The sequence below is a fragment of the Chiloscyllium plagiosum genome, unplaced genomic scaffold (assembly GCF_037043375.1).
Source record: "Chiloscyllium plagiosum isolate Xiang-an unplaced genomic scaffold, Cpla_swu_hap1 HiC_scaffold_7, whole genome shotgun sequence".
In the NCBI taxonomy this organism is placed as follows: domain Eukaryota; kingdom Metazoa; phylum Chordata; class Chondrichthyes; order Orectolobiformes; family Hemiscylliidae; genus Chiloscyllium; species Chiloscyllium plagiosum.
The window spans coordinates 75,554,176-75,579,826 of record NW_028270145.1 but is presented as its reverse complement, the minus strand read 5'-3'; the positions used below and the strand labels follow the sequence as shown (position 1 = coordinate 75,579,826).

Sequence of the window (25,651 nt, the reverse complement as noted above, 5' to 3'; positions counted from 1 at the left end):
CAGACTTGAATAACTTGAATTTGTCCACCCACATTGGAAGCCTGTTTCGGTCTACCTGCACATTGGAACAGTCAGCAATATTATGTCCCCTAATTTTATTTTCACTACATGTATTCATACTTCCAATTCCTCAGTCTGTATGGTTTATATAAGTGGTAAACAATAAACTCAGCATAGAGTGTGTGGCACGGTGGCACAGTGGTTAGCACTGCTGCCTCACAGCACCAGATTCCCACCAGATTCCCAGTTTAATTCCCACCTCAGGCGACTGACTGTGTGGAGTTTGCACATTCTCCCCGTGTCTGTGTGGGTTTCCTTCCGGGTGCTCCGGTTTCCTCCCACAGTCCAAAAATGTGCAGGTTAGGTGAATTAGCCATGCTAAATTGCCCGAAGTGTTAGGCGAAGGGGTAAATGTAGGGGAGTGGGTGTAGGTGGGTTGCGCTTCGGCGGGTCGATGTGGACTTGTTGGGCCGAAGGGCCTGTTTCCACACTATAAGTAAGTAATCTAATCTAAACTTAGCATAGATTCCAATGGAGAAGCACTTTTTATCAGTATACAGTAAGATTTGTCTAACTTCTAGCCTCAGTTTTGTAGCTGTATTTCAGTACATTTTGTTGTATGGGTTCTGTTACAAATGATTTTTGTCAGCTCTCCAGTCTGGCACCTTATCAAAGGCTAACAGAAATGTCATGTTTTTTTTTAATTCATTCATGAAATGTAAGTGCCAATAGTTTTGTTCATCCTTAATTTCCCAGAGGTCAGTTTATAGGTAACCACATTGCTTTGAATCTGAAGTCACATGTACACCAGTCCTGGTAAAGATGACAGAATTCCTTCCCTAAAAGACATTAGTGAACCAGAAGGGTTTTTACAACAATCAACAGAGTCTATTTACTCAACAGAATCATGGTCATGGTTACAGGTAATCTTTTTACTCTGGATTCTTTATTGAATTCAAATTTCACAATCTAATATGGTGGGATTCTAACCAGAACAGTAGTCTGGGATTCTGGATTAATAGTCCAGTGACTTTACTGCTACAACACTCCTCGTCATATCCCACATCCAAAGCATGCCCTTGTTTACTCTGATACTTTTACGAGAAATTGAATAAGATTGGTTAAATAATCTTCCTTTTAGAATTCTGCAATTATGATTCTTGTAATAAACCTTCATCTCCAGATGTTTTGCAATCTCATCTTTAAATAAACGTCTCATGTGAAAACAGGTATGAGGCAAAGTAAAGATATTGTTTTTAATGGAGATAAAATCAACAGAAGAATACCATTGCCTTCCTTCAAATAGTGCTATGGGATCTTTTATGTCTGCCAATGTAAATATATGTGCTAATTTATGTTATCCAAAAGACAATGCAATATATTCTCTGTTACCTTGTACTGAAATCTGACTATGTGCTCAAATGCTGGATTAGGGCTAGAACCCTCGATCTTTTCACTAAGAGATGAAATAGCTAGCAAGGAACCAAGCTGACTCTTACAATAAATTGTGTGATTGGAAAGTAAACTAAAAGACATGCTGAAATGAATTACAAGTATTGGAAAGACAATGTTTTGTTTGCTTTCAGCAAAACAAATTTTTAAAGTAAATTGTAAGACACCCAATGCATCTCAGTAAAACAGGTAACGTAGAGAGAGAAAAATGAAGAACAAATTTTATCAATGAAAAGAAAAGGTATAGGCTTGCCAGAGTTTGAAACTGCAGAAGATTTGCTAGCATTCATTTAGAAAACAGCAGCAAGTAATGAAATAGCCATTAACATCTGGAACTTTGAATATTCATAATGCAAAAGGATGAAATGTTCTGCATCCAAGCTTCAAGAAATGATGCTACAGTAGTGAACTATGGATAAAAAATGCTCACACCTCATTAAATATAGAGATCATGTCAGAATATTGCAAAACAGCTGGTGCTCCCTATTTATGATGTTGATTGTCAAACATTTTAAGAAAACTTTTAAGTTTATTAAACAGGAAAGAATATAATTAACAAGAATCAAACAAATAAAAGTTTGCTTTATTTTACTCATTTGTGGGATTTGGGTATTACTGGCTAAGCCAACTTTTATTGACCGCCCTCAATTATCCTGGAGAAGATGTTGGTAAGCAGCCTTTGGCAACTATTGCTGCCCTTGGGATGTAGGGACACCCAGTGTGATGTTTGGGAGGGAGTCCCACAATTTTGACCCAGTAACAGTGAAGGAATTATAGTTCAAGATCAAAATAGTGCAAGACTATATGGAGAGTGTGCAAGTTGTTGATGTTCCTATGTATCGGCTCATCTTTGCCTTCTATTTAGTAGAGACCATGAGTTTAGAACATGCTGTAAAGCGTGGGTATGGCAAGTTATAGCAATGTAGCTTCTAGATGATAGCAAGTGCTGCCACTGTGGTGAAAGACTGATGTTTGAATGTGGTGGATAGGATCCCAATCGAGCTGATACTTCATCCTGTATAGTGTCAAACTTCTTGAGTGTTATTGAAGCTGCAATCATCTGGCAAGGAGACTCCATCACTAGTTGGTGGATAGACACCGTGGATATAGGAAGACAATGTCACTGCATAATTCCTAGCCGCTGATCTGCTTTGTGGCCTCAGTATTAATGGCTGGTTCAGTTCAGTTTCTGGTTAACACAAATGTATGTTGATCATGGGAGAATTCAGTAAAGGAGTGATGCGATTGAAAATCATGGAGTGATGGTTATAGTCTCTCTTGTTGGAGATGGTCGTTGCCTCACACTGGTGTGCTGTGAATGCTAGTTGTCACTTATTAGCCAAAATTTAGGTGTTATCTAAGTCTTACTGCACACAGACCTACTGCTTCAGTATCTGAGGAATTGTGAATAGTGCTGAACATTGAGCAATCATCAGCAAACATCCCCACACTGACGTTATGATGGAGGGAAGGTGATTTCTAAGGTAGCTGAAGATGGTTGGATCTGTGACACCACCGGACAAACCTCTGCAGTAAAGTACTGGAGCTGAGGCGACTGACCTCCAACAATCACAACCATCTTCCTTTGAGCCGCACGTGATTACTAAGCCAGACTTTGTGATTAACATTAAAATCCCACATACTGTAGATTATATTAGATTAGATTAGATTCCCTACAGTGTGGAAACAAGCCAATTGGCTCAGTAAGCGCACACTGACCCTCCGGAGAGTAACCCACCCTGACCCATTTCCCTCTGAATAATGTCACCTGGGTGCTCTAGTTTCCTCTGTGCAGGCCAGGTGAATTGGCCATGCTAAATTGCCCATAGTGTTAAGTGCATTAGTCAAAGCTAAATATAGGGTAGGGGAATGGGTCTGGGTGGGTTCCTCTTCAGAGGGTCAGTGTGGGCGTTTTGGGCCCAATGGCCTGTGTTTCCATACTGTAGGGAATCTAATCAATTCAAATTTCACTGTCTGCCTTGATGGGATTTGAACCTATGACCACAGAACATGAGTCTGTGGCTCTGGATTACTCATTCAGTGACATTACGACTATGCCACCACCTTCCCAAAAGTGTATGAAAGGTAGATCAGTCCTAAGAAATCTAATAATTTTGTCATCAAGAAAGCATTTTATTAGCTGTCTTCCAAGAGTTATGTTTTAAAGGAAACCAATCTAAGCAGGCTTTCTTGAATTAATAAAGAGTTTATTTATTACGAAATGCAAAAAAAATTAGTAACCTAATTCACATACACACAAATTAGTATTGAGAGGTGAGTCCAAAAGGATAAGTGCTAAAACAAAATGATCTGTCTCTGAATTGTGGCCAAAAATGGATAGTTGAATATTGTGGACATTGCATGGGGATCACAGTAGAATTGATGTTGGCAGTTAAACTGATGATTTTTGCAATAATTGATGTTCCTTAGTCCTAATTCTTTTCTTTCTGCTGTTTGGGAGAGCGTTCTTATTCTGTCTGCAACACAGGGATAACTAGAGGATAGATCTTTGACTGTGACCTTACCAGCACACTAATATTTGAATCCAGAATGGTACACATGAGTATTCAGTCCTACAAGTCTACTTCAGTGGAGTTGAAACTGACTTTTTAACCTGTATCCTTATATACTCATTGAGAATCAAATAGACAAGTCTTCAAAGGGTGGCTTTCTGCTGGCAGGAGAGATAACTCCCACATGATCCATTCTTGTAAAATCTCTCCCTATTTGACATGTTCCTTTTAAATTTATGGGTGTGACATTCCATTGGTTTCACACGCAACTCTGCCAGACAGTCACTTAATTTCAATCCACAGTTTTTCTGTCACAGTCCTCCTTTGACAACAAACTGTTTTGGAATGAAAAATAAAAAATGTCTTTAAATATTTCATGCCTTCGATCCATTCTCACCACAAGCTGCAACATTATGACAATGCAGGGACTTTACTGGCCACCCTCATACCCGAATAAATACCCCCGACACCAAACTTGCTCTTGCAAAGAAGACAAAATTCAAACATCCTCGTTAATGCTCCAAGAATCTGTGCATCAAATCCCTTTTCTCTTTGTGTGCATCATTTTGGCTTGCATTCAGTATATAATTAGTGCTTTTCTTTAACTAAAGTTATCACCTCACATTAACTTTGAATTCCAAACGTAACATGTTAATGCATTCACATCTTGTCAATGTTACTTTACAAGTCCCTTTGGTTATCTAAAAAAGTAACCTTCCTTCCTTCCTTATTTGATATTATTGATAAATTTCATCATCACATTCTCCCAGCTTATATACAAATTTTGTCAAAAATAGTGCATCGACATGGCTCCAAATCTCAACCTTTTATAACTCTTACCTCTCTGACCACCTCACCCTAGCTGAGTCACCTATTAATGTCCTGAGAAAATGTCATTTCTTATCACCCCAATGTCCTTGTTTTTACACTGATATTTTCTCTTTTACAATGAATCTTAAACTTTATCCTATTGTTGTCACTACATCTAATGCACTGATCCAAGAGCACTAATTTCCTTTGCAACCAGATTTCACAACACCTCTTTCCTTGTCAACCACGCTTCAGGCTCTCTGCCTTTATTCCTGATGAAGGGCTTTTGTCCGAAACGTCGATTTTGCTGCTTGTCGGATGCTGCCTGAATTGCTGTGCTCTTCCAGCACCACTGATCCAGAATCTGGTTTCCAGCATCTGCAGTTATTGTTTTAACCTATGTTTGCAGTCAGAGGTCACATGACACCAGGTTGTGGTCCAACAGGTTTATTTGAATTTGGACTATAACCTGGTTTTGTGTGACTTTTGACTTTGTCCACCCCAGTCCAATTGCAGCATCTCCACATCAAACCCATGTTTGAGAAGGACTTCTGTATCCAAAACCAGAAATTTACTCTATTCACATTCTCTCTGCTGACTTCATAACTGTAGAATTATTGATTAGAACGTGTTGTCAATAGTAATTTTAAGAGAGCAGCCTTTAATGTAAAAATGTATTAGTGTTTGTTGAGAAGCATACTGTTTACCTGCAGTGGAAACTCACAGCTCTTTGTTCCTCATTGCTAATTTAATATTTAGGCAAAGCTGAGCAGGAGTTCCCAGTCTAAGCTCCACTTTAAATATCTTTTCCATCAAAAATTACATCTCAGTTTCTCCAGGGCTCTCTTTTCTATGGTGTAATGAACCTAGAGCTAGAACACACCATCAAAATATCTAAAAAGACCTTGTGAACCTGCTTTCATCTGACTTGGAATTTGTTAGCAAGGCAGTAGATTAAACAAACCACCTTCTAAAAAATAAGAGAAATCATTTTGGGGTGGCATAGTGGCTCAGTGGTTAGCACTGCTGCTCACAGCACCAGGGAACTGAGTTTGATTCCAGTCTCAGGTGACTGTGTGGAGTTTGCATATTCTCCCCGTGTCTGCATGTGTTGCCTCTGGGTGCTCCGGTTTCCTCCCACAATCCAAAGATGTGCAGGTTAGGTGAATTGGCCATGTTAAATTGCCCATCGTGTTTAGGGATGTGTAGGTTAGGCACATTAGTCAGGGGTGAATGTAGTGTAATAGGGTAGGGGAATGAGTCTGGGTGGGTTAGTCTTTGGAAGGTCGATGTGAAGTTGGGCCGAAAGGCCTGTTTTCATACTGTAGGGAATCTAATCATTTGATTACTACATGTAATTAAACACCTACATTACATTGGAATATTTTTCCTGTATTACGTTTAGTTTATAATTGTGTACCAGCATATATTTGGCATAAGAGTATTATTACAAAGCTTTTTCAAGAAAAGACATATTTGACTTCATCCTACCAATCTGCCAGCTGCAAATGCATCTGTCCATAACAGTATCAGTTAGAGTGACCACTGCACAGTCCTTGTGGAGACAAATTCACACTTTCACATTGGGAATAACCTCCACCATGTTGTGTGGTACTATCACCATGTTAAATAGGACAGACTTCGAACAGATCTAGCAGCTCAAGACTGAGAATCATGTGAGGCACTGTGGGCCATCAACAGCAGTAGAATTGTACTCCAGCACAATCTGTAACAAAGTTGCCTGGCATATCTCCCACTCGACCATTACTATCCAGCCAGGCAATTAGCCCTGGTTCAATGGAGAGTGCAGGAAGGCATGCCAGGAGCAGCATCAGGCATACCTAAAAATGAGGTGTCAACCTGGTGAAGCTGAAAAATGGCACAACATGCAAGACAACAACAGAAGCAGCAAATAATAGAGCTAAGTGATTCCACAACCAATGGCTCAGATCTGCATTCTGCAGACCTGCCACATCCAGCCATGAATGGTGGTGGACAATTAAACAACTCACTGGAGGGGGAGACTCCACAAATATCCTCATCCTCAATGATGGAAGAGCCCAATGCATCATTGCAAAACATAAGACTGAAACATCCACAGCAATTTTCAGCCTGAAATGCCAAGTGGATGATCCATCCTGGTCTTCTTCAGTGGTGCCCAGCATCACAGATACTATTTGATTCACTCCACGTGATGAAGAGGAACAGTTGGAGACAATGGATACTGCAAAGGCTTTAGGCGCTGATGACAGTCTGGCAGTAGTCCTGAAGACTTGTGCTTCAGAACTTGCTACTCCTCTAATCAAGCTGTTCCACTATAGTTACAACACCGGAATCTGACAAGGTAGAAAATTGCACGGGTATGTCCTGTACAGAAAATGAAGGAGATATGCTGGAGGGCATTGCTGACCACATAGTAATAGGAAATTGCGGTATCTGAAATAGGAAGCCATCTGAGATGTCCTCGAGTGGAATTGCTCCTCCTGGGAGCAGATATGGCAGAGGCAGAGAAATTGGGAGTAAGGGGTAGTGTTTTTACAGGACGGGCACTTGGGAGGAGGTGTAGTCCAGCTAATTATGGGAGTCAGTGGATTTGAAATAGACGTCCATGTTGAGTCAATAAATGTGGCTCTGGAAAAGCACAGCAGGTCAAGCAGTATCCAAGGATCAGAAGAATCAACATTTCATTAATAAGCCCTTCATCAGGAATGTGGTGGAGGGTAAGGTGGCTGAGAGATAAATAGGAGGGTGGGGTGGGTCTGGGGCAAAGGTAGCTGGGAAGATGATAGGTGGATGGAAGTGGGGGGTGATGGTGATAGGCCAGAGGGGGGAGGGGGAAGCGGATAGATGGGAAGGAAGATGGACAGGTAGGACAGTTCAACAGGGCAGTGCCGAGTTGGATGATTACATCTGGGATAAGGTGGGAGGAGGAGAGATGAGGAAACTGTTGAAATTGATGTCGATGCCAAGTGGTTGGTGGGTCTCAAGGCAGAAGATGAGGCATTCTTCCTCCGCCGCTTGGATTTGGTGGTAGACCATAAGACCATAATTTGGCGGTAGAGGAGGCCAAGGACTTGCATGTCCTTGGCGGAAGGGGAGGGCGTGTTGAAGTGGTCAGCCACAGGGCAGTGGGGTTATTTGGTGCATGGAACGCTGATAGGAGTGGGGAGGGAAATATATCTCTGGTGGTGAAGTCTGATTGTAGGTAGTGGAAATAGCAGAGGATGATGCATTGTATCTGGAGATTAGTAGGGTGGAAGGTAAGCACCGGGAGGTTCTGTCCTTGTTGTGGATGGAGGGGTGGAGTTCAAGGGTGGAGGTGCAGGAAGTGAAGGAGATGCACTGAAGGGCATTGTTGACCACGTGGGAGGGAAAATTGCGGTATTTGAAATAGGAGGCCATCCTGGGAGCATATATAGCAGAGGCAGAGGAATTGGGAGTAAGGGATAGTGTTTTTACAGAGGGTGGGTTGGGAGGAGGTGTAGTCCAGGTAGCTATGGGAGTCAGTGGGTTTGAAGTAGATGTCCTTGTTGAGTTGGTCGCCAGAGATGGAGATAGAGAGGTCCAGAAAGGGGAGGGACGAGGTGTCTGAGATGGTCCAGGTGAACTTGAGGTCAGGGTGGAAAGTGTTTGTGCAGTTGATGTATTTCAACCTCGTGGGAGCATGAGGTGATGTCAGTACAGTCAATAATGTAAAAGAGGAAAAGATGGGGAATGGTGCCAGTGTAACTGCGGAAAATGAACTGTTCCACATACCTGACTAAGAGGCAGACATAGTTGGGGCCCATGTGGGTGCCCATGGCTACCCCTTTGGTCTAAAGGAAGTGGGAAGATTTGAAGGAAGTTATTGAGGGTGAGGACCAGTTCTGCCAATCAAATGAGTGTGTTGGTGGAGGGGTACTGGTTGGGTCAGCAGGAGAGGAAGAAACGGAGGGCTTCACCATGGTGGATGGACATGTACGGGGATTGGACATCCATGGTGAAGATGAGGCATTGGGGGCTGGGGAAATTAAAGTTATGGAAGAGGTGGAGGGTGTGGGTGGTGTCCTGAATGTATATGGGGAGTTCCTAGACCAAGGGGGACAGGATGGTGTGAAGATATGAGGAGATATATTCAGTGGGGCAGGAGCAGGCAGAGACAATGGGTCGACTGGGGCAGTCAGGTTTGTGAATTCTGTGTAAGAGGTAGAACCAGCTGATGCGGTGTTCCGGATTATGAGGTTGGAGGCTGTGCATTAGAGATCCCCTGAGGTGATAAGATTGTAGATGGTCTGGGAGATGATGGTTTAATGATGGGAGGTGCGGTTGTGTTTGAGGAATGGTAGGAAGAGGTGTCCATGATTTCACGCCTGGTTTCAGCAGTGAAGAGATTGGCGCGCCAAATTATCACTGCGCCCACCCTCCTTTGCCTGCTGGTTTAACGGTGATGTTGAGTTGGAGTGGAGGGCTGCACTTTGTGAGGGTGAGAGGTTGGAGTGGGTGAGAGGGGTGGACAAGTTGAGCCAGTCAATATCATGGCAGCAATTGGAGATAAAGAGGTTGAGGATGGGTAACAGACCAGCATGGGGTGTCAAAGTGGATGGAGAATGTTGGAGATGGGAGAAGGGGTCCTGGGAGGGTGGATGGGAGTCCTAATGGAAAATGTATCAGGAAAGCCCTTTCCTGAAGAAGGGCTTATGCCCGAAACGTCGATTCTCCTGTCCCCTGGATGCTGCCTGACTTGCTGCGCTTTTCCAGCAACACATTTTCAGCTCTGATCTCCAGCATCTGCAGACCTCACTTTCTCCCCTGATTATTATTTTCCATCAAGGGTAGCTGAGCACAATGAGTGGAAAATTTAGATATACGTTCCTATTGGCAGGATTATTACAGAAACTGGCATTAAGAAAAATGAGTAAATTCCAGAGCCTGGCAGATGGTAAGGAAACAAAATGAGCAATAAGGAATTGGCAGTTGATTTTTCTAATTTCATGATAATGGATCAGAACCCTGAAATTCTATAGGCATCTTTTAATTTTTAAGTCAAGCTGGATTTTCAAAACAGGACTACTTACAAACAACAAAAAAAAATGGCAGGTGTAAATTTTTCTGATTTGTCAAAGTTCCATGTGGAAGCAATTAAATTTCATAATTTAACAGCCAGGGCCTGTCAGGGATTTGTCAAAAGGAAGAGAGAGAGATGTAACAGGGTAAGATCTGTCAGATTACACTACTACCGCCAGCACATGAAGAAATATTTTTGTATTTTGTACTTCTAGGAGTATATATATAAAAAAACTACTGTAAACCTGATCTTTGTGTGTTAATGGGAGAAGACATTGTAGCAAACTAAATATTCAAGCCTGTATTTAAGCACTAGTGTATCAAGAAGGTCACAGTCAAAGAACAATCCACTATTCACCCCTGTATAGCAGGTGAAATTTTACTTTTGCTCTGAATGATCGAAGACAACTAACTAACAAGCCAGTTAGAAGGAAACCAATCAAGAAGGACTCTATCATCTTGACAGTTGCCAACCAACTACTGTCAAAAGGGAATAGGATGAAAGGATTATCAAGCAAAAGCCAAGAATCCCAAAGCCAACTCTTCAGCTGTGAACATTCCACTATATGTGCTTCATGAACCACCAGACAGACTGATCTGTATACCTTCAAACATTTTTTTTCCTTGGGTCACTTCTTATTCCTAATCTATATGTGTTATGTTATTATTTATTTTCACATTTAGTGAAAAAAGAAACTCACTGTTGTCAACTCAAGAATATCTGGTTAAACGGACTCCCTTTAAAAACAAATTAATTTGATCTGGAAGATAGGCATCCACAAGAGAAGGATCCATTATAAGTCAACCGTGTGTGTCTAAGTAAGGGTCTTGGTGAATAAGAAAGGGGTGCCAATTCATCATTCCTTAGTTGGGCTTTAAAATTTGAAGTAACTGTATGGAATGGTGAAATCTTCGAGAACCTCACGTGGTGTCTGGTCTAACAGCAAACAACCCTCTCATCCCCATTTTGTATCTGAGGCTCAAAAGGTTAACTTGTCAAGAATCCACCCTGTCAAAATCCCTGATCTCCTCAACCTGGCTTCAAAATAGCAGCAAAGCAGGAAACAACCCTTCAGTTCCCTAAATGGCCTTGATTGGCAATTCCCAAGTCCATTGGAATATCTGATGGGTCAAGGCAGGCAGTAGGCTGCAGGACAGCCATTTGGGCCCTGGTCTGTGAACCAGCCAACCAGGGCCTATATAATGGCTAATACCCTACCATCACCCATTTTTGCCCAAGCCTATATCTTGAGTTTATTTAATGTTCTCCAGAGTTTTTTTTCCACAACATTCCTTTGAACAAAGCCAATTATTTACAAGATGATTTCTTTTGCACACAGTCATTGTACAAGGGAGGATGCAAAAAAGTCTTATTACAGTCTGACACTAGCATTGAGTAAAGAATCATAATATCTTTTTTCCTTATCATTATGCATTTCAGAGAATGTATGAATTAACGGCAAGACATAAATTGACCAGGGCATTGTTTTACTCAGATCAGATGAGGGTAGGAGCCAGGTAGGAACCAGGAACCCAAACTCCATCTTGACACCAACTTTATTTTATAGGTTGGGTGTCTGCTATATGGTTGATTCCTTGTGGAAATGACGAAAATGCAAAATGTTCCATTATAGTACAGAGGGACTTTCAGTTCAGATTTGAGAAAGGAAGCAGCTCAGATTAAAAGGGGCAGATGTTGCCCAAAGATTTGAGTCAAATCTTATTGAACTACAGCCATATCTCCAAGGATTGGTAAAAAGAGAGCCAGGTGTGGCCAGGTACAGTAACTATTGCTCCATTCCAGACTTTACAATTAAACTGCTCATGCAGACTTAATATCTGTTTTGATGATACCATGGGTCACTGGAAGACAAAGAGGTCAGTTATTTTCTCTTGACTCACCTACTCATTCTTATTTCATTACACTGTGTTGATCAATGAGCAAACAGTCAAATACCTCATTTGTGCGGAGGTTTGGCTGCTGGATGGGCAGGAGACAATGGAAAATAGATAAGGTCCAATTTAAGAGTGGGGACTGAGTAATGAATCAGCTGTGCTGCTGAAAAACAAGCGATGTATCAGAGTAATTGCAGCCCAATATCAGTAAAAAAAATGAAGATTGTGAAACTTGGAGATACTTAAAACATAAATTTTCCTGATCAAACTACATTCTGTCAAACAGTGCTAAATAGTGACATATTGAAATATTACCTGTGCTTGTTTGTTCTACAAAATGTTTATTTTCTCTTTAGAGACTGTACATCTCAGATTAGCGATAAAATGAAGATCAATTATATAATCCTAATCATATGGAGAAAAATCTAGCATTAGTCTATTTATTTGAAAGGCTGGTAAACACACGGATTCCAAAAAAAATTAATAGATTGATATATAATTCAAACCAGCAGACATAAAACTTTTGTTGTCTGATTCAGGTGAGTTGCTGTTTACACATAAATCAGGTTTTTGTATCCCATTATCAGAATGATTATGTGCTGTGGAGGAGAGATGTATTGAACATTTGGAAAAACAAATCAGTGCAATGGCATTATTCATAATGTTTGACAAGATCATGTCATGCAAATAGTGAACATGCTGAAGAGAAATTAAATGTCAAAGAATTTTAAACATTACAGTGCATTTAAAATTGCAGTAATGGAATGTTTCAAAGTGAAGCACTTACCAGTAGTGTTGTGCTGCCAACCATGTCACTTGGTACAGCACAAAGAAAAACAATTGTGTTTGTTTGAGGTCAACCAACTCAGCCCCAGGAGATTCTTACATTTGTGTCCTTAACCCAAACATTTTTAGTTGCTTCACCAATGACTTACTGTCCATCATAAAGTCAGAAATTGTCAATGGAGAGGAAAAGGACCAGCAAAGACAAAATGAAGATCAATTATATAATCCTAATCATATGGAGAAAAATCTAGCATTAGTCTATTTATTTGAAAGGCTGGTAAACACACGGATTCCAAAAAAAATTAATAGATTGATATATAATTCAAACCAGCAGACATAAAACTTTTGTTGTCTGTAAATGAAGTTCACCAAGTTATACATGTTATTTTGGCAGAACTTTAAAAAAAAGTTTGCTTATCTGTCCAAGAAGATATCTATTACCCCACAGGTAGACAGGAATGGAAAACGTGTTTTGTTTTTCTGTTCAGAAAGCAATGCACCTTCTGTCAACCATAGATTTGAGACATTATGTTATTGACTCTTATAGATATTTTGTAATGACAGTCATACTGTAACAGTCTGTAGGGCTGTATTGCAAACCTTTAAAGAAACACATTTATGTCAGCACTTTTCAAGACCACCAGGCATCTAAATACTTAAGAAATGGAATACTTTTGAAATGTATTCATTGTTGCGGCATAGAAAAGCGGGTCAGTAATGTCTACACAACATTGTAAAATTCAGAAAGAAACTCAAAATCATCTGAGGAGAGGAAATTTTGCAATGCAAATAAATGTATTCCACAATTTAATCTTAAACTTTTGTACATGCAGTTTTCTTCAATTATCTTTCCAGAAACCTAGGCTGACACCTAAATTTGCATAGGTTCGTGCAAATAGCAGATTTATGAGAACACCCTGGATTTAAGCAAACAATACACTGACTTGGCATAATACCAAAAACCTTTGGTGCAATATTATCCTTATTAATGGCAATTTATTTCTACTTTGTTTATTCCAGTTTATTTTACACCTAATGTGGCTGAAATTTGTCAAGTTTGAAAGCAATTTATTTTTCATTTGTTTTGGCTGCTTGTCTGACAGATCTGAGCTATACTTAACCAAAGTCTATCTCATTGTACCTACTACATTTTGGAACTATGCCAAGAAGGACTACACAGCTGGAATGCTCTTGATAATGGAGAGTAGAAGGGACAGCTCAGGCAATGGTCTGTGTGAGTGAAGCAAGATAGCAGTCCACTCCCTATCTGATATCGTGACCCAAAGTTGTTTTATGCAAATTTCTGGCATTTCAGTATTAGCTAGTGAATAACGTAGGAAATATGTTCAAAAGTACTTTTCAGGAAGGTTGGTGCAAAAAAGGTTCAGGTGAAAATTTAGTGAGTTATATTTTCCAAAATTACTTTTCACATGCTTTTGACCATTTCCATTTTAAAACTTAGATTTTGAATTTAGCTATGCAAATTATCAATTAAGTTTCATACATGATCATACTTTAAATAGAGGTATACTATTTGGGTATATATTAACAAATACTGCTAATCAATAGATGGTTTACAGAGAAAAAAAATCACTTAGGATGTACAATGTGATATTTTGTGTTTCTCACTCCAATTAGATTAGAATCACTACAGTATGGAAATAGGCCCTCCAGCCCAACAAGTCCACACAGACCTTCTGAAGAGTAACCCACCCAGACCCATTCCCCTACCCTGTATTTACCCCTGACTAATTCACCAATCACTATGGGCAATTTAGCATGAGCAATTCACCTGACGTTCACATCTTTGGACTGTGGGAGGAAAGTTGGACGACACGGTGGCTCAGTGGTTAGCACTGTTGCTTCACAACAACAGGGAGCCGGGTTGGATTCCCGCCTTGAGAGACTGTCTGTGTGGAGTTTGCACATTCTTCCCGTGTCTGCGGTGGCTTCCTCCTCCGGGTGCTTTGGTTTCCTCCCACAGTCCAAAGATGTGCAGGCCAGGCGAATTGGCCATGCTAATTTGCCCATAGTGTTAGGTGCATTAATCAGAGGGAAATGAGTCTGGGTGGGTTACTCGTTGGAGGGTCAGTGTGGACTCATTCGGCCGAAGGGCCTGTTTCCACACTGTAGGGAATCTAATCTAATCCAATGCTTTTTAAAATTATATTTGAGAGAAAGAATAAAATGTCTGCTGTCTTAAAACTTAAACGTGAATTTGATAACTGATTCTGTTTTAATAAACTGGCTATGACTTAGCTTAGCCAAGGCATTAATATATAAATACATATCCACCTTCATCTCTTCATTTGTAAGGATATAAATAAGTAGATATGGATGTGTATATATCATAGAATCCTTAATATGCTGCTGGAGGCCATTCATCCCATTGAGTCTGTACAGCCTCTCCAAACAGCATGCCATTTGGATGCACCTTATCCCCATAATCCTGCATGGGGTTTTTACCCTATGACTAATCCACCTCACCTGTACATCCTTGGTCTGTGGGACAAAACAGGAGCACTGAGAGAAAGTACATGCAGATACAGAGACAATGTGCAAACTCCACACAGCCACCCAAGGCTGGAATTGAACAGGAGCCTTTGGCACTATGAGGTAGCAGTACTAACCCACTGTGTCATTATGCTACCAGTGTTAATATCCTGATTACTAATTAGAGTACAGTTATCTTTGAACAACTATAAATGTATGCAAGCTTATATATTACATATATAGAGAGATATTAATTATACTTGCCTTTGAACATCGTTAGTGATGTGAAAAACTAAGTGAGCAGATTATATTATGAAATGTAAAATATTTAATTTTATTCCATTTCCAATAAAATAGTTCACCCATTAAATTGTAGGCCAGTCTGAAGCACGTTATTTCTTCATTCTGTGCCTTACATGTCATTAATCTTTATAGAAGGAAACACTAAAATTGAGTAACTTGGAATATCTACAATTATTATTTTTGCAATTACATATTTTTTATTTCAGATGAATTCATTTTTATATACCATTAGTTTCTTCTGCGTTATATATGAACTAAATACTCCAACTACTATTGTACATATTGACTTAATTCTTGTAATAATCCAAAACATTCGTTGGAAGCAAATAATTATTCTTGCATCAATGTTGTGTTTTAACATTGAAAGATGATCTTTCCAGATAATACTTGTTCCAGGGAATTGTAAAGATAATACAGTAATGTGGGTGCATGCTCTGATAGATTGCAAAATAATTAATGCATTGGATATTTCAGTTGTAAATGTTAGAATTACTTAACCCATTGCAATCGGTAATCTTCAAAATATATTTTATTAAGACTTATTACAATTTTTATAAGTAATAATCCAGTTAGTGGTACAGCATGTTAATTATAATCCCTCAAAAGATCTGAAATTTCCTGCTCTCATATTATTTTCACATTTTCCACCAAATTAGGAATTGCATTTTTATAACAGCCTTATGAATAAAATAATTAAATAAACATTTGGTTTCATTATTAGAACAGTCAAGACTCCAGTGAATCCAAGTTCAGAAAACACATCGTAATTACTTTTGGATAAACTGGACATTGGTAAACACTTTATAAAATGAAACTAATCTTAACTGTTTGCACCAAATAAGAAATCCTAATATGCATCACACTTAACATGCAGAGGTACAACTCTGTGTTTATGTGAGAGCAATAAGTACAATGTAGACTTAAAATGTCAATTCATTCAATAAGCATACATTCCCTTATTTTTAAACCCTAGGTCTATATCTTTGAAAATAATATCTACTACCAGACTGAAGTAAAGAGCAGTGCCCTGCGCCTCACCTCATCAGGAAAAGAGGGGATAATCTACAATGGCATAGCAGATTGGTTATATGAAGGTAAGAGACATAAAGTTTGTTGCAAGTAGAATGTCTGAAGTAAAACTAAAAACAAATAAAGTCATGGTATTTCCCATTCCATACGGTGGAAGCTCTAGCTTTACTTTCTGCATGAGTGTCACAAGTCCCCCATTCTGAAAATACTATCAACAAGTTAAAAATAAATACTGTTGCTTTGATATGAAATAATCTTGACCTCAATACAACACATTCATGAGCGACAAAACTAAAAAAAAAAACATTTTTTTATTCTTGTCAGGAATTATCCAAGATAGATTATATCACTACAAATTTGGAATAACTCAATAAATTTTCAGGATCACAGGGACAAGAAAGAGAGAATTGGAATGCATTACAGAGAGCTGGCATGGACTTACTGACCCAAATAGTCTCCTTCTGTATTGTAGAGACAGTGAGCACAATTTTCCACATTCTAGAAGTTGCATGGCAGATGGCAGAAGGCTAAATAATGGGTCAGATTGGCACTAGAGATAAATCAGCCTACTTCTTGCTGCGTCTGAATTTAACTTCTAAGCAGGAAGATCAATGGTTGACTTTTTCTGATCTGTTACTGATTAAGATCTTTAAGTTATCATTTAATGACAAGATAAGGGGCTCCACCTGCCACTGGCCCAATTATCTACTTTCCCGAAAGGTGAGAAAAATGACTGTTTTCCAAACAGTGGTTTGCGCCTCCATTTGTCTAATCTACATCGAACTAGGGGTATAAATTTGAGGTGACTACTGAAAGCCAAGCCTCCTGCCTTTGCCTCTGACACACCTCTCTCAACAACCTACAGCCTTCCACTGTAATAATCCCCACCCCACCTCTTCCCCGTTAAAAATAACTCTCACCATACTGATACAAATCTTCATGGTTGTTTCATGGCGACTGGCATTTGATTGGTCAGCAGCTTCAGGCAGGGTGGGACGTCACTGCGAAGGCCCTTGATAGGATGAGGACTGCTATCAGTTCAAAAGTGCCCAATCGATGCTTAATCCTATATGCTTTCTCACTGGTGCAGAAGAAGTGAAGAGGGAGGGTGTGTTCATTACCCATCACCCTTAAGAATGTCCACTCTTCCAGTTAGTGCAAATGCTGGCTAATGACTGTATGGAATGGATTTTAACAGTTCTCAGTCTGTGAATGAGTTAAAAATTCTGGTCCTGGAAACCATCTTGGGATCTTGATGCCTCCAAGAGAGTTTGTATTTCAAAGTACAGGAAGGAGAGTGGAGGAGACTGTAAAAAAACCTTGCCAATTAAAGGCACCCTGAGCCAATTAATGAGCTCATTAAGGTGCCTGACCATTTGGGTTTGGAATTTTCACATTTATTAAGGTCAAACTATCTTTTGCATGTAACAGCACACTATTGAATTTCCCGTGCAGCCAAAATAATTTTCTCTGTTGTTATTTTGATGAAGTCTAATTTGTCAGCTAGTGCCAGCACAAGAGCCCCACCCAACCATATTGTCCATGGGCGCTGTCTATGCCTCTGACATCAGGCAGGCAACTCCCACCTCTGGGAGCTGCTCAAATCCTCTAATTGGGACCCACGTTCACCTACTGGCCAATTAGTCCAGTTAGATGTTAAAATAATGTGTCAATATTCAAATTTATCCAGGTTTGACAATCCCTGCATTGACAATCTTGTCCTATGACTTCAAAATAAACTAGTAATGTTTCTACAGTGGTAACTTTTGCAGTTTTGTGGAAGTGATGACCACCTTGTCATTTAAGATAGTGAGGTTAATTTCTAAATGTTTGAATTTTCAAGTAAAAAACACAACAGTATTTCAGTTCATGTAAGGTTTTCAGATCTAGCGAAACTAGGCAATAGACAAGTGGTTGCTTTACCTCACAACTATTATCTCTGAAGGGCACTTGTACACATTGTATTTCCTCTCAGAATTTTTTGACTCTGAAATCAATAGACTGTTCAGTGAAGATTTTGCCTTCCAATGATGGACATATTCTAGATTTAATGAAAGTCACCTATAATTTAAGGAACACATGACCAGGGGAGATATTCGCATTTTATGTTGTTGGAACAATGACATTACTGAATGTATTTCTCCAGGAATATTTGTCATTTACAGGCACAAAGTTTAGCATTTTCACAGTTCATTTAGTCATGATAACAACCTTTCATATCTCGTGAATGGGAAACCTGTTTTTGTCAGTGGTTCAGATTTTTTTTTACCCAGTTAATGTCATGCCAAGGGCCTTACCAATAAAGCAGACAGTCATTCTTGTAGCATTTTAAAGGATGTGCATGGGGAATTCACATGACCATCGTTTTTCAGGTTATTAAGACAAATGAAGATTATGTTGATTGTCACAACAAAAAAGATGTCCTTACTAGTCTGACCTGAACATGAGTCAAGACTGTGGTGCTGGAAAATCACAGCAAGTCAGGAAGCATTTGAGGAGCAGAAAAATCAGGAATGATGTAGGGCTTTTGTCTGAAATGTCGATTTTCCTGCTCCTTGGATGCTGCCTGACCTGCTGTGCTTTTCCAGCATCACACTCTTGACTCTAATCTCCAGCATCTACAGGACTCACTTTCGTCTGCCTGACCTGAACATGACTCCAGACCCAGAGGTATGTGGTTGAGTCTTAACACCCACCAAAATGCCCTCATTCAATTGGATGAACTGCTAGAAAATCTCAAAATTGAATGAAACTTGACAGACTAGACTGGTAACAATTAGGCATCAGACAACCCTGCAATTTCCTCCTTATTAACATCAGGAGTCCAGTGTCAAAATTAGGAGAGCAGTCTTACAGGCATAGAATTATATCTTACAGACAATATCCCAAATAGCTGTCACTATTCCTAGGTATGTTATTCCCTACTGGAAGGAGGTGGTAGCACAATGATATACATATGGGTCTGCAGCTCAAAGTTGACTCTGGACCCCACAAAGTCCCACAATATCAGATCAGACATGGACAAGGAAGCCTGCTGCTGATTACCAGATATAATCCTCGGCTAATGCCCGAAACGTCGATTCTCCTGTTCCCTAGATGCTGCCTGACCTGCTGCGCTTTTCCAGCAACACATAATCCTCCCTTGGCTGATGAATCAGCACTCATTGATGTTGATCAACACTTGGAGGAAGCACTGAGGGTGGTTAGGGTGCACAATGTAGTCTGGGTGAAGGACTTCAATGACCACCACCAAGAGTGGTCTGGTAGCTCACCACGACTGACCAAGTTAGTAAAGTCCTAAAATCCAAAATTACTTGTGTGTCTCTGCAGTAGCTGATAACAGAACCAACAAGGTGGGAAGCCATACTTGACCTTGTCCTCACGTATCTGATGCAAATGCATTTTCCCATTATAATGTCACTTGGGGTGGAGGGGGTGGGGTGCTTTATCTGGGTGGGATTGTCCTTGGAGAGTCTGTGGAGATCCAAATAGCCTCTTTCTGCACTATAGGGAGTCTGTCATTCTAAGATTGATCACTGAACAGTCCTTGTGGAATAAAATGGCTCATCTTCACATTGTTGTGTGACAGTAATACCATGCTGAATTGGATTTACTTCAAACAGATCTAGCAACTCAAGACAGCATTCATGAAGTGCATGGGACATCAGCAGTAGAATTGTGCTCAAACATAATCTTCAACCACATGGCCCAGCATATCCCCCACTTAACTGTTACCATCAAGCCAGAGGATCAACCCTGGTTCAACACAATGTATTGTACAAAGCTGAAGTGATATGTTAACTGATAATGTTACAAGACAAGACTACATGCATGTAAATCAAGTTTGTAATATGCAATGCAGCAAAGCAATTGCACAACCAGTGGATCAGATCTAAACTCTGTTGTCATGTCACATCCAGGCATGAATAGTTGTGGACAACCAAACTAAATGATGTGCTTCAAAGATTTTCCAAGCTTTCTTTGATGGCACCTTCCAAATACATGATCAGGACCATCTCGGAGGGCATTGGAACCGCATCACCTGTATGTTCCCCTCCAAACTACACAAAATCCTGACTTGGAAATACATCTCCATTCATACAGTGTTGGTAGGTCAAAATCCTGCAACTCCCTCCCAAAAGCACTATACATGTACCTGCAGCATATGGACTGCATTTGTTCAAGAAGGCAGTTCACTGCCACCTTTTCAAAACAGCTAGGGGATGGGAAATAAGTTAAAATAGAACAAATAACTGTAAAGGATGGGTATCTGAAAGAAAGCAAAAATTACTGAAGAAAGTCAGCAGTTGTGGCAGCATCAGTGGGAAGAAAGCAGAATTAACATTTGATTCTGGTGACTCTCCATCAGAACTCATGGGCAATAAATGTTGGCCCTGCCAGCAATGAATTAACAAAATCTTAATGGTGGAGGACAGTATAAATATCACTTTCCTCAATGATGGGGAGCCCAGCACATCAGTGCAACAATATGGCTGAAGAATTTGCAAAAATCTTCAACCAGAGGTACTGAGCAGATGATCAATCAGAGTTTCCCCAGAACCACAGTTAACAGCCTTCAGCCAACACTGGATACTGCAATAGCTATGGGTTCTGCATCCTGAATAATGCTGAACACTTTTGCCCCAGAACTAGCTGTATCCCAAGTCATGTTGTTCCAATTCAATTACAACATTTACATCTACCTGGTAATATGGAACATTGCCCAGAAAAAGTCGGTCCAATCGTGTTTGCCACCCCCTCAGCCTACTCTCAATCATCAGAAATATCATCAACTGTTCTATAAAATGGCACACACTCAACAATAACCTGCTCACAGACACTCTCACTAGACTTCACTAGTCTCACCCACCTCTTGATTTGATAACAGCCTTGAGCCAAACATAAACAAAAGAGATTTATCCAAGTAGGGATGACTGTTCTTGACAACAGGCAGCATTTAACCAAGTGCAATATCAAGGAGACCTATCAGAAAATGTGTCAATGGGAATGAAGGAGAATATTCTCCAATGATTGGATTCATATTAATGACAAAGGTAGCTGGTTGTGGTCATTCAACTCAATCCCAAGGTGTCTCTGTCAGGGTTCCTTAGGTTAGTGTACAAGACCCAACCACTTTCAGCTCCTTCATCAATGACCATCTTCCAGCATAAGGTCAGAGCTGGGAATGTTTGCTAGTGATGCACAAGGTTCAACACCATTAATGACTCCTGAAATACTGAAGCAGACCATGTCTAAATGTAAGAAGACCTGGATCGTAATCAGGCTTGGGCTGCTAATTGGCAAGCAATAGTCATGTCACACAGATGCCAGGGTATTTTCGAATCAACCTGTTCAGAGATGTTATCACAACCCTCTTGGACTTGAAGCCAAGCCTCCTGGCTCAGAGATACTCAAGTGGTAGGCAATGTCCATCTCCAACAATCTAACCATTGCCTTCTGACATTAAATGCACCACCATCACTGAATTCCAGACCATCAATATTGTGGGGGTTATCATTGACCAGAAACCAACCTCCACATCATAAACTGGATCAGACATATCAATTTGGTTAGAGACAAAACAACTGCAGATGTTGGAACCCAAGGCAATAGACTGGAAGAACACAGCAAGCCAGGAAGCATTAGGAGGTACAGAAGTCGATGTTTCGAGTGTAACCCTTCTTCAAATGAAGAGTTACACCCAAACATCAAAGGGTTACACCCGGGATGTCGACATCTCCACCTCCCGATGCTGTCTGGTTTGCTGTTTTCTTCCAGACATACAAATTGTCTGTCTGCAAGATCATTTCAGAGACTATGATTCTCCAATGAGTAGCTCACTCCTGACTCCTCAAAGAGTGTCCTCCATCTACAGAGCACAATTCAGGAGTGTGGTGGTATATTTCCCCATTTGCCCAACTGGGTACAGCCCTAACAACACCCAAGAAGCTCATCACCATCCAAAACAAAGCAATTCATTTGACTGGCTATCGATCTAATCCCTAACATTAATTCCCTGCACCACCAATGCACAAAGCCAACCGTGTGCACTCTCTGAACAATATATTGCAACACTTTAACAAAATAGTTCTTCTGATAGCACCTTAAAGATCAACCACTTCCACCACCTTGAAGGGCAATGGAGTGATAAAACTGAGAACACCACCAACTGCAAGTTCCCACATATCATCCTAATTTGAAAATATGTCACCATCCCATATCTGTCACTGGTTCAAAATCCTGATCTCTCATCCTAATAGCACTATGATCGTATCTACTCCAAATCAACTGCAGTGATTCAAGAAGGTGGCTCATCAATATCTCCTTCAGAACAATTAGAGATGGACAATAAATGCTTGCCAAGTTAATGAAGAACACATCATTTCCCTTAAATAGTAGTATCCCACTATGTCAGAGGAGAATTCAATGCAGACAAGATAGGGGTGGCAGGTTCCCTGCGAGTAATGACAGTTAAAGACAAATTGTTCATTGTTCAGTCCTTTGAGTATAGGAATTGGGACGTTTTGTTGAGATTGTGCAGGACATTGTTGAGGTCTCTTCTGGAATACTGTGACCAGTTCTGGTCGCCCAGCAATAGAAAGGGTATTATCGTCCTGGAGAGGGTTCAGAAGAGATTTACCAGGATGTTGCTGTGTATGGAAGGTTTGTGTTATAAAGAAAGGCTGGATAGTCTGGGACATTTTTCACTGGTTGCGAAATGACCTGATAGAAATTTATAAAATAATGAGAGATATAGATCGAGTTGATGATAGTTGTCTTTTTAAAAGGATGGGGAATTTCAAGACTAGGCAGCACATTTTTCAAGTGAGAGTACAGAGATTTTAAAAAGACATAAGAAGCAAATTCTTTACACTGAGTGTGATTCATATGTGGAATGAACTTCTTGAGGAAGTGGTGGATATGGGTACATTTAAAAGACATTTGGATGGATACGTGAACAGGAAAGGTTTGGAGGGATATGGGCCAGAAAGGGGCAGGTGAGACTAGTTTAGTTTGGGACTGTGGTCAGCATGGACTAGTTGGACCGAAGAGTCTATTTCCGTATTGTATGGCTCTATGACTCGATGGACAGTTAGCTGCCAAGTAGACATAAGGAAAGTACAAGGGGATATAACTAGTTTAAATGAATGGGCAAATAAATGAGAAATGGGAATAATGTTAGAACTGGCTCATTTTGGCAGGTAGAATAAACAACACTGAAGAAGTTAAACATTATTCAAGCCAAAGTGGCCTGCTTGATTAGTATACCATCTAACACCTTCAACTTTCACTGCCTCCAAATCTGAATCACAAAGGCATCAATGTGTACCATTTGCAAAATGTACTGCAACAACTCATCAATACCCCTTAACCATCATCTCCCAATCTTATGATCTCAATGGTTATAAGGTATTTCGTTACAGGAACATATCCACTTGGCTGTTTGCAAGAAGCAACAGACTGACCATACTGAACCAACCTAAACTTCAAAAATTCACAGTGTCCAACATTTGATGTGATTCTGCAGTTGGAAAACATTTGCTATATAATCCCGAGTGTATGAAAAATTATGCTGATAGCCAATTTACAATTGTCAGTTTGCAGCTTGACACACTTGAATGTACTAGAGCTGCATATTGTAATACACAGGGCCCTGTTCTTCCCAAAAAGAGAGAATACATACACACTGCAACTTTTTTAAAAAAAATGCAAAATAAATGTGACAGCCGTTCTCTGGTTCATTTCTAAGGGCAATGCTTGACCATTCAGAATCAACTTGCCTTGTTTCAAATTTAAACAACTTTATCAATGAACTGTCAGCCATCACTTACAAGTGCATCTCAATAGTAAGGTTTTTTTTCTCAGTCCTAGAGTGTTTTCTGTCTCATATTTTTCTTGTTTACAATCTACTTCCTCGTTACTTGTAATTTTTGTACATTTCATTAAGACTGTTCCAGCAGTATTAGCATAATCCAAACTGAATGCTTGCACCATTGAAAAGGACAGAAAATTATTTGTAAATATTTGTTTTCAAAAATGCCAAATTCAGAGTATTTTCTGTCTTCATAAATAGTGGAATATGTTAGATTACCCTGGAAAGATGACATTGCAGGAAGTGAATCAGAGAACTGTTACAATACGGTGCGCCAACCCTAATCTGCAAAGCACCTAGTTGAAGCAGTGTTCCAGAAATGCTTCTTGTATGAACTATGAAGTACTTAAGACACTTATTGACCATACAAATTAGCCATTACATTTTTTTTCTTTATCCCATCATGTAGTTGAACAATAACTCATTTTTCCACTCCCTCCAACACCAAATTAATTCTGTTTCATAGTTTTCATAATAAATCCGTGAAAGGGTACACTTCTGTTGCTTTTTGGGCTCTGGAGCATAAGGTTGGATTATTTTTTAAAAGTGTTTAATTAAAGGTTCAAGTACTAGCCACATTGAGAATTGGATCCTTGTCTTTTGAAGTCAAGGCATCAAGAATAAAAGCCAGAAATTTATGCTGAATCAATATGAAAAAAATCTAGGTTAGCTCCTCCTCAATATGATGTTACATACTAGACTTCAGAGGGTGTGAAAGCATTGACTTTGGTAAAGAAGTGATTTATTGAAGAGGAATTGATTGAGTTGTTTAAAATCATGAAGGATTTTGCGGGTGGAAATAAAGAGAAAATGTTTTCAATTGCTGAAGGATCGATAATCAGAATTTATAATGTAACATGCAAAAAAACATTTGTAGGCAGTGAATGTTTCAAACTTGGAGCATACCGTCCAGCAGGGAGGTTACACAGATTCACTAGAAGCCTCCAAAAGCAAAATCAAAGGATCAATACTTGACAAAGAACAAATTGAGTAGACATGTGTAAAGAGTGGGGAATATGGCTAACTAGATTACGCTTTGAAAGAACTGACTCCGAAATAATAAGCTAAGTACCCTCCTCCTGTTGTGCCCTATTCTGTGATTCTGTGTTACTGTGAAAAATACATGTTAGCTTGCAAAAGAACAGCTTCTTTTTAATTATTGTATTATTTACATAAATTAACACAGGAGGTTCCATAGAAAAAAATAAGTATATGTTATGTTTAATATCCATCTCTTTCTCCGTCAAATCAATCCTTTTTTTTGTCTTAATGTTACCTAAGAGTTCATGCCTTGGCAAATTGAAAAGATTGCATTGCCTCAGAGTGCAGCTTACAGTGGAAGCTCAATATGAAAGCAGAAACTTGTAATTTAGGATGCATTAGCAAAATGTAGCAAGCCAAGTAAAAGAGTACATAGGACCACTAAGCTACAATTACGTATTGCTTAGCTGAA

The 25,651-nt window shown here is 39.8% G+C and overlaps 1 protein-coding gene across 2 annotated transcripts in view; it reads left to right on the top strand.

Moving 5' to 3' along the window:
* dpp10 (dipeptidyl-peptidase 10 (non-functional)) overlaps window positions 1–25,651 on the top strand; it is a 1,734,026-nt gene that overhangs the window by 1,489,906 nt on the left and 218,469 nt on the right. For both annotated transcript variants that reach the window (XM_087989191.1, XM_087989192.1), the window contains exon 8: window positions 16,270–16,390. In XM_087989191.1, coding sequence (XP_087845317.1) covers window positions 16,270–16,390 — 121 coding nt within the window. The remainder of the gene's footprint in view (window positions 1–16,269; window positions 16,391–25,651) is intronic.